Source organism: Hyperolius riggenbachi, chromosome 9, assembly GCF_040937935.1.
Source record: "Hyperolius riggenbachi isolate aHypRig1 chromosome 9, aHypRig1.pri, whole genome shotgun sequence".
In the NCBI taxonomy this organism is placed as follows: domain Eukaryota; kingdom Metazoa; phylum Chordata; class Amphibia; order Anura; family Hyperoliidae; genus Hyperolius; species Hyperolius riggenbachi.
This window is the reverse complement of record NC_090654.1, coordinates 258,878,140-258,893,048: the sequence shown is the minus strand read 5'-3', so window position 1 is coordinate 258,893,048 and position 14,909 is coordinate 258,878,140. Positions and strand designations below refer to the sequence as shown.

The 14,909-nt window shown below is 44.5% G+C and overlaps 1 protein-coding gene across 16 annotated transcripts in view; it reads left to right on the top strand.

Annotated features, from left to right (window-relative positions):
• Nucleotides 1-14,909, top strand: part of KTN1 (kinectin 1) — a 185,665-nt gene that overhangs the window by 98,040 nt on the left and 72,716 nt on the right. For all 16 annotated transcript variants that reach the window (XM_068254390.1, XM_068254395.1, XM_068254399.1 and 13 more), the window contains exons 13-20: nt 1,176-1,213; nt 5,122-5,212; nt 5,581-5,649; nt 7,838-7,875; nt 10,714-10,804; nt 12,536-12,604; nt 13,233-13,270; nt 14,771-14,861. In XM_068254390.1, the coding sequence (XP_068110491.1) occupies nt 1,176-1,213; nt 5,122-5,212; nt 5,581-5,649; nt 7,838-7,875; nt 10,714-10,804; nt 12,536-12,604; nt 13,233-13,270; nt 14,771-14,861 (525 nt within the window). The remainder of the gene's footprint in view (nt 1-1,175; nt 1,214-5,121; nt 5,213-5,580; nt 5,650-7,837; nt 7,876-10,713; nt 10,805-12,535; nt 12,605-13,232; nt 13,271-14,770; nt 14,862-14,909) is intronic.

The window sequence follows — 14,909 nt, the reverse complement described above, 5'->3', positions numbered from 1 at the left end:
TTATTCCCAGCATTACAGAAAATTGTATGGTGTGTACTAGGCATGAGTGTATGGTCACCTAGGCTTGCCATACACTGATAGATAGATCCCTGTCTGATCAGATGATGATTGGAGAGGGATCTATGGCTGGCAGATAAATCCCTGTCCAATCATCATCTGATCAGAGAGGCATCTATTTGCTCGAATCAGATTTTCAATCAATTTTAGCATGAAATCCTTTGAAAATCTGTGTGCACCTGCTGGGTCTCCCTTGTTCGAGAATCATTTGCAGATTCAAACTATTGATTGAATAAGCCAGATATAAAAAAAAAATCAACTAGTGTATGGCCTACTTACGGTAAGCTCTTAAGTTTTGTACTAGGTGGGGCCAATATTTACCCATTTATATTTAGCTTTACTTTCATTGTCCTTGGGCTGGAGTCACTTCCCTACGCCTACTAGAAGCTGCTGATTCATTTTGTGGGGAGATCTTTGCTACTTTATTACTCTCCCAGCATGCATCTGAGTTAACAGTTTCTTTAAGGCATAATCATGTGACCACAGCCCAGGGAAAATAACAGGGAGACTTTATAAAGGGACTCCGAGCAGTGCAGAAACTATGGAAAGATGCATACCATTTTGAAGCTCTCTTTCTCCTCTTTCCAACGACACATAAACCGCCGCCCTACGCCTTTTAGTTTTCATTATTTTCGTGATCGAAATCGCAGCAAACGCGAATTCGATTGCGCAAATAATGAAAACTAAAAGGCGTAGGGCGGCGGTTTATGTGTCGTTGGAAAGAGGAGAAAGAGAGCTTCAAAATGGTATGCATCTTTCCATAGTTTCTGCACTGCTCGGAGTCCTTAACATGAAAACAAAATTTACTTTCACCAAGCTACCGGTTTATATTTTTGTTGAAATGAATGCAGGGCGTGAATTTCAGACATGATTATCACAATCTAGGCAAACTGGTGCAAAAGTGGAGCAGTTATTTAGAGTGACCGGTCGGAAAGCTTGATCTGCCAATCTGCTCCAAGTTTGCCCCATTTCTCTTTGCCATGGACATGACTGACTGGTTCAGCCTGATTGTTGTGATGCTTGCAATACTAATAGTCTGGTATATTTGTTCTTCTGTTTGTAAATGTACTATGTTGATTTTATTTTTTTCTGATTTTCTTTTTTTCCCCCTCCCACAGTCTACTGCATCAGTCATTGTAGACGAACTACAGAAGACGTAAGTAGTCATTTATTCTTTGTGTGCAATTTGTGTTCGATCGACCTTTAGATTTGATTCTTAGATTGAATCGAAAGGTGCAAAGTGGTCTATATTGGGCTGAAAATCAAAATTCTGTCGCTCTAGTAGGATGGATTTTTTTCTAGTTCATTGCACAGGAATCGGCTGTCATTTCAGGTGCCTTCAATTGACTGCAGATCCATTTAATCAAAATTGTGTATTCAGTTGGTAATTTGGGTGATATCTACATAATATTGCTACCGGTGTGGGGGCTTATTTCAATTTCTTCTTGATCGACGTAATCATTAAAAACAAAAATGTTCTATCAGTCGATCAGAACTAGATGCATGTGGCCTGTCCTGTGAGCAAATGTTTTTCCCAACAGCAGCAGGAAGTGCCTATAAAGAAGACCCCTTACCTAATGCCTAAACTTAACCTGCCCTTAACACAAACCTAAAATCGGGCTCCCAAATGACAGATAGTTGAAGCCAATTGTCTTATAACCATTGCATTCTATTAGCCGCATCGGCACCCAAATGTCCGCCTAGAGGCCCAATTGCCAAAAATTAACACAACCTGTCGATCACATTGCCCAACTGACCTGATCCGAAATGTGTAGCCTAGTGTTGACTTGCCCCTATTTAATCATATTGGATAGCTCAGCAGTGAATTGCACACACACGCATGCTGCAGTACGTTGTCAGAACACACACTGATCCGCAACACATATTCATACCTCCCAACATATCAAGATAACAATAACAATAATATTTATATAGCGCTTTTCTCCCTGGGGACTTAAAGCGCTGTGACCCTGCATTATGCAGTCTCAAAGGCTAGGGAAAAGAGGTGAGTTTTTAGCCTTTTTTTAAAGCTGTCCAGAGAGGGAGCCTCTCGTACTGATTGTGGAAGTGAGTTCCATAGAGTAGGGGCTGCGTAGGAAAAGGCCCGAGCACCAAATGTTAAGTGTATCCTGGGAATAATCAGCTTCATCTTGTTGGCAGAGCGGAGGGTGCGTGGAGAGGCATAAAGTTCCAATAGATCCGCTATGTATTTGGGTCCCATGTGGTGTAGAGCCTTGAATGTCAGCAGGCAGATCTTAAAATTGATTCTCCATTTTACTGGCAACCAGTGAAGAGTTTGCAGTACTGGGGTGATGTGTGAGCTGCGGGGGGCATTGGCTAGGAGTCTGGCTGCAGCATTCTGTACTAGCTGTAAGGGGCGCAGAACCTTTTCTGTAGATCCGATGAACAGGGCGTTGCAGTAGTCTAGGCGGGAGGATACAAATGCATGAACCAGGGCAGGTAGGTCTTCAGCTGGGATAAGGTGTTTGATTTTCGCTATATTTCTTAGATGGAAGAAGGAAGACTTGACGACAGCTGATATCTGCTGTTTGAGTTTTAGATTTCCATCCAGGATCACCCCAAGGTTTCGCACAGAGTCTTTATACTGTACAGTATCTCCCCCAATTGCTAGTTTGAGGTGGTGAGCGTTTTGAACTTTATCCATCATGTGTGGACCACCTACCACCAACACCTCTGTTTTGTCAGCGTTCAGCCTCAGCCAGCTGGTGTTCATCCAATTTTGTAAATCCACTAGACACGCATTTATGGATGCTGATGGGTCTTGGGTGCCAGGCTTGAAGGACAGATACAGTTGTGTGTCATCTGCATAACAATGGTATCCTAGGCCATAGTTCTGGATTATTTTGCCCAGTGGGAGCATGTAGACTGCAAGGAGTAATGATGATAGTACAGAACCCTGTGGAACTCCATAGGGAAGTGGCACTGGATTAGAGTAGTGTGTGCCCAGACATACTTGCTGTGTCCTGCCAGATAGGAAGGTCTGAAACCAGCTAAGAACAGTACCCCTTAGGCCACAGTAATTCTTCAGTCGCTGGATTAGTATTTCATGATCCACATTATCAAATGCTGCAGACAAGTCAAGAAGAATCAAAATTGAGCAATCACCCTTGTCCCTTGCAGTAAGTAGATCATTCATTACTCGGACTAATGCCGTTTCAGTGCTGTGCCTTTTCCTGAATCCTGACTGAAAAGTATCAAAGATGTTGTTATCTGTAAGCCTGGCTTCCAGCTGGTTGGCGACTACTTTCTCGATAACTTTTGATAGGAATGGTAAGTTCGCAACAGGTCTTTAGTTGGTTACAGAATCAGGATCTAGTGATGGTTTCTTCAAGAGGGGTTTTATGATTGCTTTCTTTAGTTCTTCTGGGAAAAGTCCACTTTGCAAGGAGCACTGAGTGATTTTGTGAAGTGCTGGCCTGATCAGCTCTGGGCACTGCATTAAGGATCCAGTTGGGCCAGGATCCAGGTCGCTGGTAGTGGGGCGGAGACTTTGAATGAGAATTCCAAAATCTTCTTCACTCAGAGTGTCAAAGACTTGCCATGGTGGTACGGTAGTAGGCAGATGCAAAGTCCAGTGGTCAATTGATGTTGGTGTAATGCTGGCACGGATGGTAGACACCTTGTTTGTGAAGAAGGCAGAGAATTCTTCACACCTTTCCCTGGAGAATGTGGTTGGGGCTTTTAGGCAGGAAGGATTGCAGAGTGATTCCACTGTGTGGAAGAGTTGACCAGCTCTGTTGTTGGCTGTAGATATTTTGTGCGAGATAAAGTCTGATTTTTTTCTTGATAAGAGGGACACTTACACTACGCCCCTTCCACACCCCTAATCACGCCCCTGCCCAGGGGAGGACTGGGACATTTTAGCCTGGAGGGAAAACACAAACTAGAGGCCCGTTTTCATGGCAGCCCCATGCTATATGCTAGTAATCACGTGGGGCGCCAATGCAGAAATACAGCAAGTTTGCTCGAGGGACAGCGTGACAGGTAAAGTATAAAAGCATTGGCACTGGGGAGCACAGCATACATTTTGAAGGGCAACAACCGGGGTTTCCATTGCGTTCCATCATTCGTGATTATCGCATTGATTGACCACATCGGCCCAAGATTTCCCAGCACCTCTGTTCTATACATTCAACTAATTTCCAGCCGAAATCAGTCAAATCCTGGAGTCTTGTCTAGGAACATTCTGGAGTCTAGAGACTGTCTGCAAGCAGCCCTTCTGGAGTCTAGGGACTGTTGAAACTTTTCAACCTAGACAGTACCTTATGTAGCTGTGTACATGCAGTCGTTTTAACAATGGTGAGAGACCAGACAGATTTTTCTCCCATGGACCCTGCTGGCAGGCGTCTGCTCTGCATCATACTGTGTATATTTACCAGCTTGCCCACCCTCTAATTGCTTTGTAATTGGGCGTTTGTTTCCCTCAGCCAGCTAACCTAGTGGTTCACATTGCCTTATACAAAAAACCTGAATGCACCAGTCACTGTAACAGCCCTAAATTATTAAATGAGAGGCAGCCTGGGGGAAAATCTCACCTCTTCCCCCCTGGCCAGTCCTCCCCTGCCACACCCCTAATCTTGCCCCTGCCACACCCCTTGTAATACACTCCATAAAGATTTCATAAGAGTAATACATTGTTTTATAATTCAAACCACACTGGGCCTTTCTATCCTATTTTCCTTCATATTAATATTTGAAAATAAGAAATATGTCAATTTAAAAGATGGGAATAAAGTTTAGCGTCACACATTTTTTATTAGAAAAAATATTTACATAGATCTGTACAACAGTCCTGAAAGAGGGACAAATAAGGAAGAAAAGAGGGACAAGGTTCCCAAAGAGGGACTGTCCCTTTCAAAAAGAGGGACAGTTGGGAGCTATGAATATGTAAGCCGTGAGATGTCCCTGCGTATTGCACACTGTTATGCGCTGTTCAGCTGAATTCAGTGTCCTTACACATTGTTTGTACAGCCATTTTTTTGACTAGAGATCCGCTGTAAGAGTTCTTTCAAATCGTGACCTTTCTCAATGTATTCTTTTTAGGATTGTGGAGAAGGACAAGGAGATGAAGCACATGGAGGAATCTCTGGCCTTGGAACGTGCAAATTATGCAAACAGCGGAGAAGACCTCAAGGTAGAAAAATGTTAAATGCGTGCAGAAAAGCATTTGACAGCTTTCGGCGTCTTTCAGCTGCATTTTTCAACCCCGCAGGGTGACACGGAGGCGTGGGGGTAAGCAGCCCTGGAAACAAGCTGTCTCTTCCAGGGTCGGCTCAAACGACAGGAAAAATAGAGCTAAAAACGCAGCATTTGCGCAAATGCTGGGAAATGATGGTTCCGGCGCTGCCCCTGCACTTGATTGGTTTGCACTGCAGCCGGCGGTAAACGATGTGCAAGCCTCTGTGTGAACCGACCCTAAAGGAAACGCGTAACCTATTGTATGCTGCATGTGGACTAAATTCCTATTTCATGATGATTTTTTTTTCTCAATCTTTGCTGCAGGATTTAAGGAAGCAGAATGAATCCATGACCATTCAGCTTCAGAAATACATTTCACAAATACAATCTCAGGTGAGAAGGACACAAAGAAAGCATTATTATACTTTTATGGTGGCCACTAATGAGCCAATTTTTTTCATCCAATCTTACCAAATCTATGTAGTATAAGGGTAAATTGAGTGAATATACTGAATGGATACTTCAGGCAGTTACCTTATATTACATAGAAATGGTAAGATTGGACGAACAAGATTGGATAATTAGTGGCCACCTTAACATCTTGTCAGCGAGTCTGTGTCTGACTCTGAAATCGTTAGGAAACCTCAGAGCTTCGCTTTTATTTACAGCGTTGATTTACAGTTGTGTTTTTTTGTTTTTTTATGCCAAGAAGTGTTTTCACGGCTTTGATGAAGGTGGGAAAGGCTAGACCTGAGCGTTTTAAAACCGAATAATTTATACTTGGGGATTCCTCCAGCCCCATGCAGGCTGTGGGCTCCCTCGCTGTCCTCTCCGATAGGGATGACAATGCCTAGGAGAACTCACAGAAAAGCATGTGATCAGTTTGATCAGCTGATACATTTGTAAGGTTCTGGTTTGCTAGTCTTGATCATGTGTTAAGTCATCACAGCAAATCAGAACCGTATGAAAGTCTATCTGCTAATCAAACTGATCACATGCTTCTATATGAGTTCTGCTAAGCACTGCCAACCCTACTCCCTGGCTGCTCTGGTGTCACCTGGTGAACTCCAGTAAATTGGCGATGTGCTCCACTGCGCATTGAGCTCCTGCCGTGCTCCCACCATGTTCCGGCGACCAGGTGGGCAGCACCTGCCAAAAAGTTGTTAAAAATTGCTAGGTGATTGCGTTTTGCAATCTCATGTGTGGGCCAGCCCTTTCAGATTTACTGCTTGCAGAGAGGTGATCTGATCTAAGGCCTTGTTCACAACTAAAGTCAAAATCGCCAACGATTTTTTTTATTTTTTGGCGTCACCCCCCCATATCCCCTCCTGGCCCTTCACTGCGCACTTTGCTTTTCTACAAAGCGCTTTCTAAGCGCTTTTGCTGAGTGATTCCTTTTTTTCACTTCCTGACGTTAGTCAGGAAGTGAACTCTTTCACCCGGTAATTAATAAATGCAATGTATTTATTCATAAAAGCGCAATTGCCGGAAAATCGCCAGATAAAGCGATTTGTGAGCGTTTTGCATTTTTCCTATACCTTCCATTGTAGCAAAATCTCCCCGAAAATGTTTCATGCAGTGCTTTGCTGAGCGCAAAGCAGACGAAATTCGCTGATATGAACTATCCCTTAAAGAATCATTGCACTAGCGATTTCAGGGCATTTTTAAAAAAAATCGACGGTGATCAAAAAAAAATATAAAACGCAAAACTCCCTAGGTGTGAACAAGCCCTGAGGAATTTTGAAACTCGTAGCTTGCTGCAAATTCAACAAAAAGACATTTTAATGGGGAATTCCACCAGGTGTCATTGGACCAAGAATTAAGTAAAAATTACACTTGCAGTATTTACTTTTTTTTAAAGGGCACCTGAAATGGAGATAATGGTTATATTTATACTTACCTGGGGCTTCCTCCAGCCCCATGAGGTGTGTGGGGGTCCCTCGTCGTTTATAGCATTTCTGGTGTATCCATTGCATCTGACAAATTATACATCGTATTGCTACTATGACATGTCCAACTGGCGTCTGGTGTGGAGGAATTATTGTGCACGGCACAAGGGAGCGTTCTGCTCAGGGCTATGGAATCTGTATAAAAATCATCCAACTCCTCAGTTTAAGAAACCACCAACTCCGACTCCAGGTACCCAAAATGGCTCCGACTCTTCGACTCGACTTCACAGCCCTGGTTCTGCTTGCAGCAGCGGACACAGTGAATCCGTTGCAATTGGACGTGTGAACGTATCCTCTATATAGCATAGGATCCGTCATTGTTTGTTTACCACTGCTACCAATTGCGGATAACAGGCCATTTTTCACAATAGGAGCGTGACCTTACCCGACTAGAGTCAGCGACGGGTGGCCAATGAAAGTAGCTTAGTGAGGAATAAAGAAGCGGGAACAATCTGAGTCATGCCTGAGGGTTGCTTAGTACAAATTTTGACACGGTAGCCATTTCACACCTTTATGAATGATCTATGTTTTGCATTCATTCTTATTGTATAAAACAAAATCTGCTTGTTTAGGAATAATTTTAGTTTTCTTAATTGTTTCAATAAATATTTTTAATCATTGTTATTTTTCAGGCTTCTGCCACAGTGCTTGTAGAAGAATTGCAAAAAACGTAAGTCATTTTAACCAAGAACAATAATTCTGAGAGAGAGGTGCCCATTAACGATGCAATGTTCATTGTACAATCTAACCACTATGTAAAACAAGGGGCTACCTGACGTATCCGTTCAAAGCATATTCATTCCGTTTTCCTTTCTACTACATATAATTGATGGAAACTTTAAATTTACTGCCAGATTACATATTCCTATAGATCCCAGTTACTTGAAGGACTACTGTAGTGAGAATATTCCTTTTAAACAATACTAGTTGCCTGGAACCCCTGCTGATTTATTTAACTGCAGTTGTGTCTGAATAACACCAGGAACAAGCATGCAGCTAATCTTGCCAGATCTGACAATGTCAAACACCTGATCTGCTGCTGCATGCTTGTTCAGGGTCTATGGCTAAAAGTATTAGAGGCAGAGGATCAGCAGGGCTGCCAGGCAACTGGTATTGCTTATAAGGAAATAAATATGGCGGCCTCCGTATCCCTCTCGCTTCAGTTGTCCTTTAACGTCCCTGGCGGTATGAGGGTTTTTTAACCTCTTTTTTTTAATTTTTTTTTTTATGTAGCTAGCCTAGCGCTAGCTACATGCGTCCCCCCGTATGCGCCGATCGCCGCCGGCGGGTATGCCCATCCGGAAATCCCGTTCTGAACGGGATTTCCATGATGGCTTCCCCCATCGCCATGGCGACGCACGCGGTGACGTCACCAACGTCAGGGGGAGTCCCGATCCACCCCTCAGCGCTGCCTGGCTCTGATTGGCCAGGCAGCGCACGGGTCTCGGGGGGGGGCACCCTCTGATGCGGCGAATCGGCGCGGGGTGGCGGTGATCGTAACACGCAGCTGGCAAAGTGCTAGCTGCGTGTATAAAAAAAAAATTATGCAGATCGGCCCAGCAGGGCCTGAGAAATCCTCCTGCGCGGCTTACCCTATGTCCAGCACGGGGTTACCGCTAAGGAGGTTAAAGAGACTCTGAAGTCTAAATTTTTCCACATTTTTATAATGTAAACCTCTTCAGCATTATAGCCTATATTAACCTCCCTGGCGGTACGCAGATGCGGTGGCTGCGTCCGTGGGAGGGATTTTTTAAATACAATTTGAAGTGTTCAAGCTAGCACTTCGCTAGCTATCTGTGGCCCCCAAGTCCCCGACACTGCTCCGATCGCCGCTGGCAATATTTACCCGTCCGCGAGACCCGCAGCTTCACCCTTTAACTTCAGTCGTTGCTATGGCTACGACCGGGACATGACGTCATGCGCAGTCCCGATCCTCCCCATAGCGAAGCCTGGAGCGGATTGGGAGGCTGCGCCATTACGGGATCCCTGGGGGGGTATGTATTGTGGGGGGGATCGGAGAGACTTGGGGGGGCATGGTTAGCTAGCCAATTGCTAGCTTATAAACCAAACGTTATTTAAAAAAAAAAAAATCCTCCGGGGGCCACGTGATCCTCTCCGGCGGCGAGCCAAACGTAGGTCAGGCTTACCGCCAGGGAGGTTAAACCGCTGCAAAACGAGGGTTTTTCATAGAGAAAAAGAACTGCAAAGCTCTCAGGGCTTCATTTCCTCGAAGAGGCTGAGCTTCATGCTGTAGCTCTGCCTCTCCACAATCAATCTCTGTGGATCGCCGCCTCTCCCCACCCCTCTGTCTTCCTTTCACTGAGAGGGGCGGAGATCGATTGCGGAGAGGCAGAGCTACAGCGTAAAGCTCAGCCTCTCCATGGCAGCATGCTCTGCGAGCTGCATAGTCGTGGAACTTTGCAGGTCGTTTTCACTATGATTAAACCCTCGTTTTGCAGCGGGATTGCGGTGGTTTAATTTAGGCTATAATGCTAAAGAGGTTTACATTATAAAAGAGTGGAAAAATTGAGACTTCAGAGTCTCTTTAAAGCATATTAATATAAATGATGCATGGCTTAAAAGTTAGTATGGCTTTATCTCATTTAGTACCAGCAGGCTCCGGCCCCTTTAAGGAAACATAAATTGGGGGAAAAAAAGTGCCTATTTACCTACCTGGGGCTTCTTCCAGCCACAAGAAGTCCTCCATAGACTTTCATGTTACCTTTCACATCTACCGCTGTGTTTTTGTGCGTTGCGAATCAGCGCTTTTTATTGTCCGACGCTTACGTTATGCGTTATAATGTAAATCAATATAAAACGCAAGCTCCAAGAATAGCATGCGTTTTTAAAACGTTTCAATGCACACAGTTACAGTTGAAAATCAAAAAAATATCACCTGAATTTTCCTATGTGCTGTAACGGATTGAAAACGCATTACATAGTTACATAGTTATTTGGGTTGAAAAAAGTCCATCGAGTTCAACCAGAAAATAAAGTACAACACCAGCCTGCTCCCAAACATATCCCTGTTGATCCAGAGGAAGGCGAAAAACCCTTATAAGGCATGGTCCAATTAGCCCCAAAAGGGAAAATAATTCCTTCCTGACTCCAGATGGCAATCAGATAAAATCCCTGGATCAACATCATTGGGCATTACCTAGCAATTGTAGCCATGGATGTCATTGTAGCTTTGCGGTAAAACGCAACGCACAGAAACAGCATACATCAAAACGTATGGGTTGACCTTCCACCAATACCATCCAGATATGAAAGAGCCCTCAGCTGTGTTAATTCATCGAGCCGTGCTCCTCTGCGCATGCATGCATGGCCCGGCCCCCGATGTGAATGCGCATGCGCAGTACTACTGGGCAGGTAGTCAGTTGTCATACTCTCCATAGAAGGAAGATTTCACCCTAAATGTATGTATGATCTGTCTCCCTCATGCAGCAGTTTGCCAGTTCTTTGTGCGTCTGTAATGATTATGATTTTTTTTTTTAATTATATATAGAATTGCAGAAAAAGACAAGGAAATAAAGCAGGTGAAAGATGCGGTGGCTCTAGAGCAAGCCAATTTTGCAAATACTGGAGAAGAGCTAAAGGTAATTGCAAATAAAGCCTATAAAAATGCGTTCATGTGGAAATTTTTAAGTGAAGGGCGTCTCTTTGACTTTGTTGCGCCAACCTGCTACAGGTCAGAATTAGAGGGGGAAGGTTACTGGCTTTTTGCCATGCCTTCCCTTTAATTGGTTAAGCCAGAGGCTTAAAGTGTGCCAGAGACTGCGATACCTAAAAGATTTGATACTTACCCGGGGCCTCCTCCGGCCCCATAAGCACATCTCACAGTCCTCCCGCGATCTGTCGTTCAGCTGCAATCAGCCCCGGTAACTGGTTGAGTTGTCAGTCGAGGTCTTCTGCACAGGAAGTCCACGCATGTGCAGAAGACCCAGACTGACTCGACTGAGCCAGTTACCGGTCCTGATTGTGGCAGAACGTGGGAGGATGGCGAGGGACGCACATGTGCTTATGGGGCTGGAGGAAGCCCCGGGTAAGTATAAAATTTTAAGTATCTCCATCTCTGGTTTCCTTTAAAGTGCCCATACACCAGGTGATTTTATGGTCTGATATCGCGTTGACCGACAAATCCGGTGGCCACCTGGCTGGTGTCAACCGAAGTGAAAAGTGCCCCTCCGTGTGCAGTGTTTTAAAATCTCACTTGTCCGCTGGGGCGAGTACTCTCCTCCTCCGCTGTCAGCGCGGTAGCCTGTACCATGTGGCACCAGGCACGTGTGATGTCACATACTCACCTGGTGCCAGGTGGTACAACAGGCTATCACGGTAATGGCGGCGTAGGCCAGTAATTGTGCTGGTGGACAGGAAGATTTTAGGTAAGCACAGGCACTGGAGGGACATTTTTAGCAGGGGAGGGGGGTTTAGCCATGCAGGAGGCAGTGATGTTAGGCCGATTTCTGATAATTTTATGCTGAAATCTGTGTAGGCAGGCAACAGATGCCTCTTTGATCAGAGAGAGATCTGTCTCGTGGTAAGTCTGGTCACTCTCGGTCAGTCTGCCCTTAGATCGACTGATATATGGGCACACTATTGCTGAAAAAATAAAAAAAAACTGTGAACTCTAATTCTGCTTTTTAACCCTATCAATTAGGGCTCATTCACACTGTGTTGCGCTGTCAGTGTTGACGCATCGCACGTTGTGCACGATGCATATGTCAACATGAAAGTTCATAGACTTTCATGTTACCATTCACACTATAGGTGTGCGTTCCCATCTGGGGACATTTTATCGCATGACGCACACGCTACTAGACGAGTACAGCTGCCAGCGTCTGTGCTTAGCGCACTCCGACGTGCATTCCGTGCGTTGACCGTGCGATGGCAACGCATGCACGAAATCGTGTTTGTGCATGCGTTGTGTAGTGTGAATGAGCCCTTATTCTTCTGCATTTGAACTTTAAAGGACAACTGTAGTGAGAAGAATATGGCGCCTGCCATATTTATTTCATTTTAAACAATACCAGTTGCCTGGCAGTCTTGCTGATTTATTTGGCTGCAGTAGTGTCTGAATCGCACAAGAAACAAGCATGCAGCTAATCTTGTCAGAACTGACATTAATGCCAGAAACGCCTGATATGCTGCATGCTTGTTCAGGGGCTATGGCTAAAAGTATTAGTGGCAAAGGATCAGCAGGACAGCCAGGCAACTGGTATTGCTTAAAAGTAAAAAAAAAATATGGCAACCTCCATATCCCCCTCACCTTAGTTGTCCTTTAAGTTGTCTGTATTACTCTTTTATGATGCTGTATTGTTGTTTTCCAGACACTACAAAGAGAGAACATTTCACTGAGAGCTGAAGTAAAAAACATGCAGACGGTTAAACGTGAGCAGGTGAGGCAGACTAATATCAAGGGCCACAATAATCTGCATTAAAGTATCCTCCACCATGCTTTACTGTTGACAGCAGACGCACTCCAGCCTTTCAGTGAACAAACTGCTGCTTTCTACAGCTGTATTTTCCAAACTTTTCTCATCAGTCCAAAGCAGGGTTGTGGAGTTGGTACAAAAATCATCCAACTCCTACTCACACTCCTCAGTTTATGAAACTTTTGACTCCAGGTACCCAAAATGGCCCCGACTCCACCGCCCTGGTCCAAAGTATCTGCTTCCTTTTTTCTACAGCCACATGTTTATGCTTTAATTTCAGCTTAACAGGGTCAAATACTTGAGACAACTTACCCTTTTCTGACCAGACTTGCTGCTTTCCAATACCAAATCCTTACTTGGTAGTTCAGGGTAATATCTTTACTATTGACAGTGGAGAAGTAGTCCCTCCCTCTCAGTGATGGCTGACATTTTTAACACTGCCACAAGATGAATAATGCAACTTTATGTTCCACTTTATCATCTCCTTCCAAACATTTTCATGAGTCTTTTTTTTTTTTTTTTTTTTTTTTTAATTTTTTTTTAAATTTTTTTTTTAGGCTTGTAACCTATTGTTTGCCTTTTTTTCTTGTAGGATTCTGCTTCTCAGAGTCTTGAACATCTGGAAAGAAGGTAATCATTTGTTCATTTCTTAAGTATTAGAAATGAAAGGACATATACTGTATTTATAAAGCAACGATAAGTTTCTTCTTAAAGGATATCAGAGGTCAAACATTTTGGAGAAACGGGAGCAGGAATATACTACCACCTGTCCTTATGTCCACCGCTCCCCCCGTTCTCCTGTCAGCCCTCCATAGATCACCTAAAAGCCCCACCGAGATCCTCTGCCGGCCGGGTCTGGACTTAATGAGCAGGCGCCGGCCGGGCTGCATGCGTCTTAAAGCGCACTTCTGTGGTAGCGCACTGTGCATACGTATGACGTCATGTGCAGTGCGCTTCAGCCCGGCCAATGCTTGCTCGGTATGCAAGGCTGGAAGAGGATTCTGTTTTTTTTTTTTTTAAGGTGAGCTACGGGGGCTGACAGGAGAACAGATGAAGATTGGACATAAGGACTGGTGGTAGTATACGCCCGCTCCCCCCGTTTCTAGAAAAAGTTTTGATCTCTGGTATCCTTCAAAGGATAACTTTGTCCTAATGAAAATCTACAAATGATGCTCTGCGTGTGTGTGGGGAGGTGCGCATAGGCTTACTGCACCTCCCGTGTCCCGGCATCTGCCTCCATGCACCTGCTATTTGTTCTGTTGTCATGGTGCTGGTCGGAGCGGATGGCGCCGTTGACCTGGGTATACTGCGCTGCACATGTGCAGTATGTCCTCCTGCACACACCGGATATGTCATTGTGTGGGCACAGCACACCGGGTTCACGGTGAGTGTGGTCACAAACCACCCAAGAGGACATACTGTGCATGCACAGCGCAGTATGTCCAGGTCCAACGGCGCCGACTTATCCGACCAGCATGCAGAACATGTGCAAAATAATGTTGACAGAACCTACTTTTTCACTTGCAGTGCATTAAAAAGTTAATTTCAAAAGAAGAAAATGATTGTGAATTGAATTGCTCTAAAATATACGCAACTTTTAAAGAAAAATATTTCTTTGTTACAGCTGATACAAATAATTTAAATTGCAAAATGGCTCCCTGTGTGTGTTTGGAGGTGTGCATAGGTTTACTGCACCTGCAGTGGCACGGTGTCCTCCTCGGTTTGCCCGCTATTCCTCCCGTTCTTTAATTCCTTGTTGGCGCCCTTTGACCCAGACAAGCTGCACATGCACAGTTTATCCTATTGGGCTTCCGCCTGCAGCAGGGTTTATACTGCAGGAGGAAGCCGAGGGTAAGTATCAAATCTTCGCTTTAGGTCAGCTCTGGTATACTTTAAGGGTTAATAAGGCATGTTGCTACATTAACAAATATAGTTTGAATAAAATACTGCTCATTTCTCTACATGAGAAAGCTACCAGACTTGCTAATGTGATCTGCAGCCTAGGCAAGACATCACATGACTGCCAAGTGCATTGTGGGTGTTCTCATAGCATTCATTACTGCAGGTTACTTTATTACCACGATTGGTTTACTTGTCCTCTAATAGTAACTCATGGCATTTTCTTTTCAGTATTGCGGAGAAAGAGGAGAAAATCAGAGTGCTGGAGGATAGATTACAAGCTGAGCTTGTGAAAGGGACCTCTAACGTTGAGGAGCACAAGGTAAGAGGGCAAAGTCGGGAAGTGAAGCAAACCTGTCCTGAAGAAGTG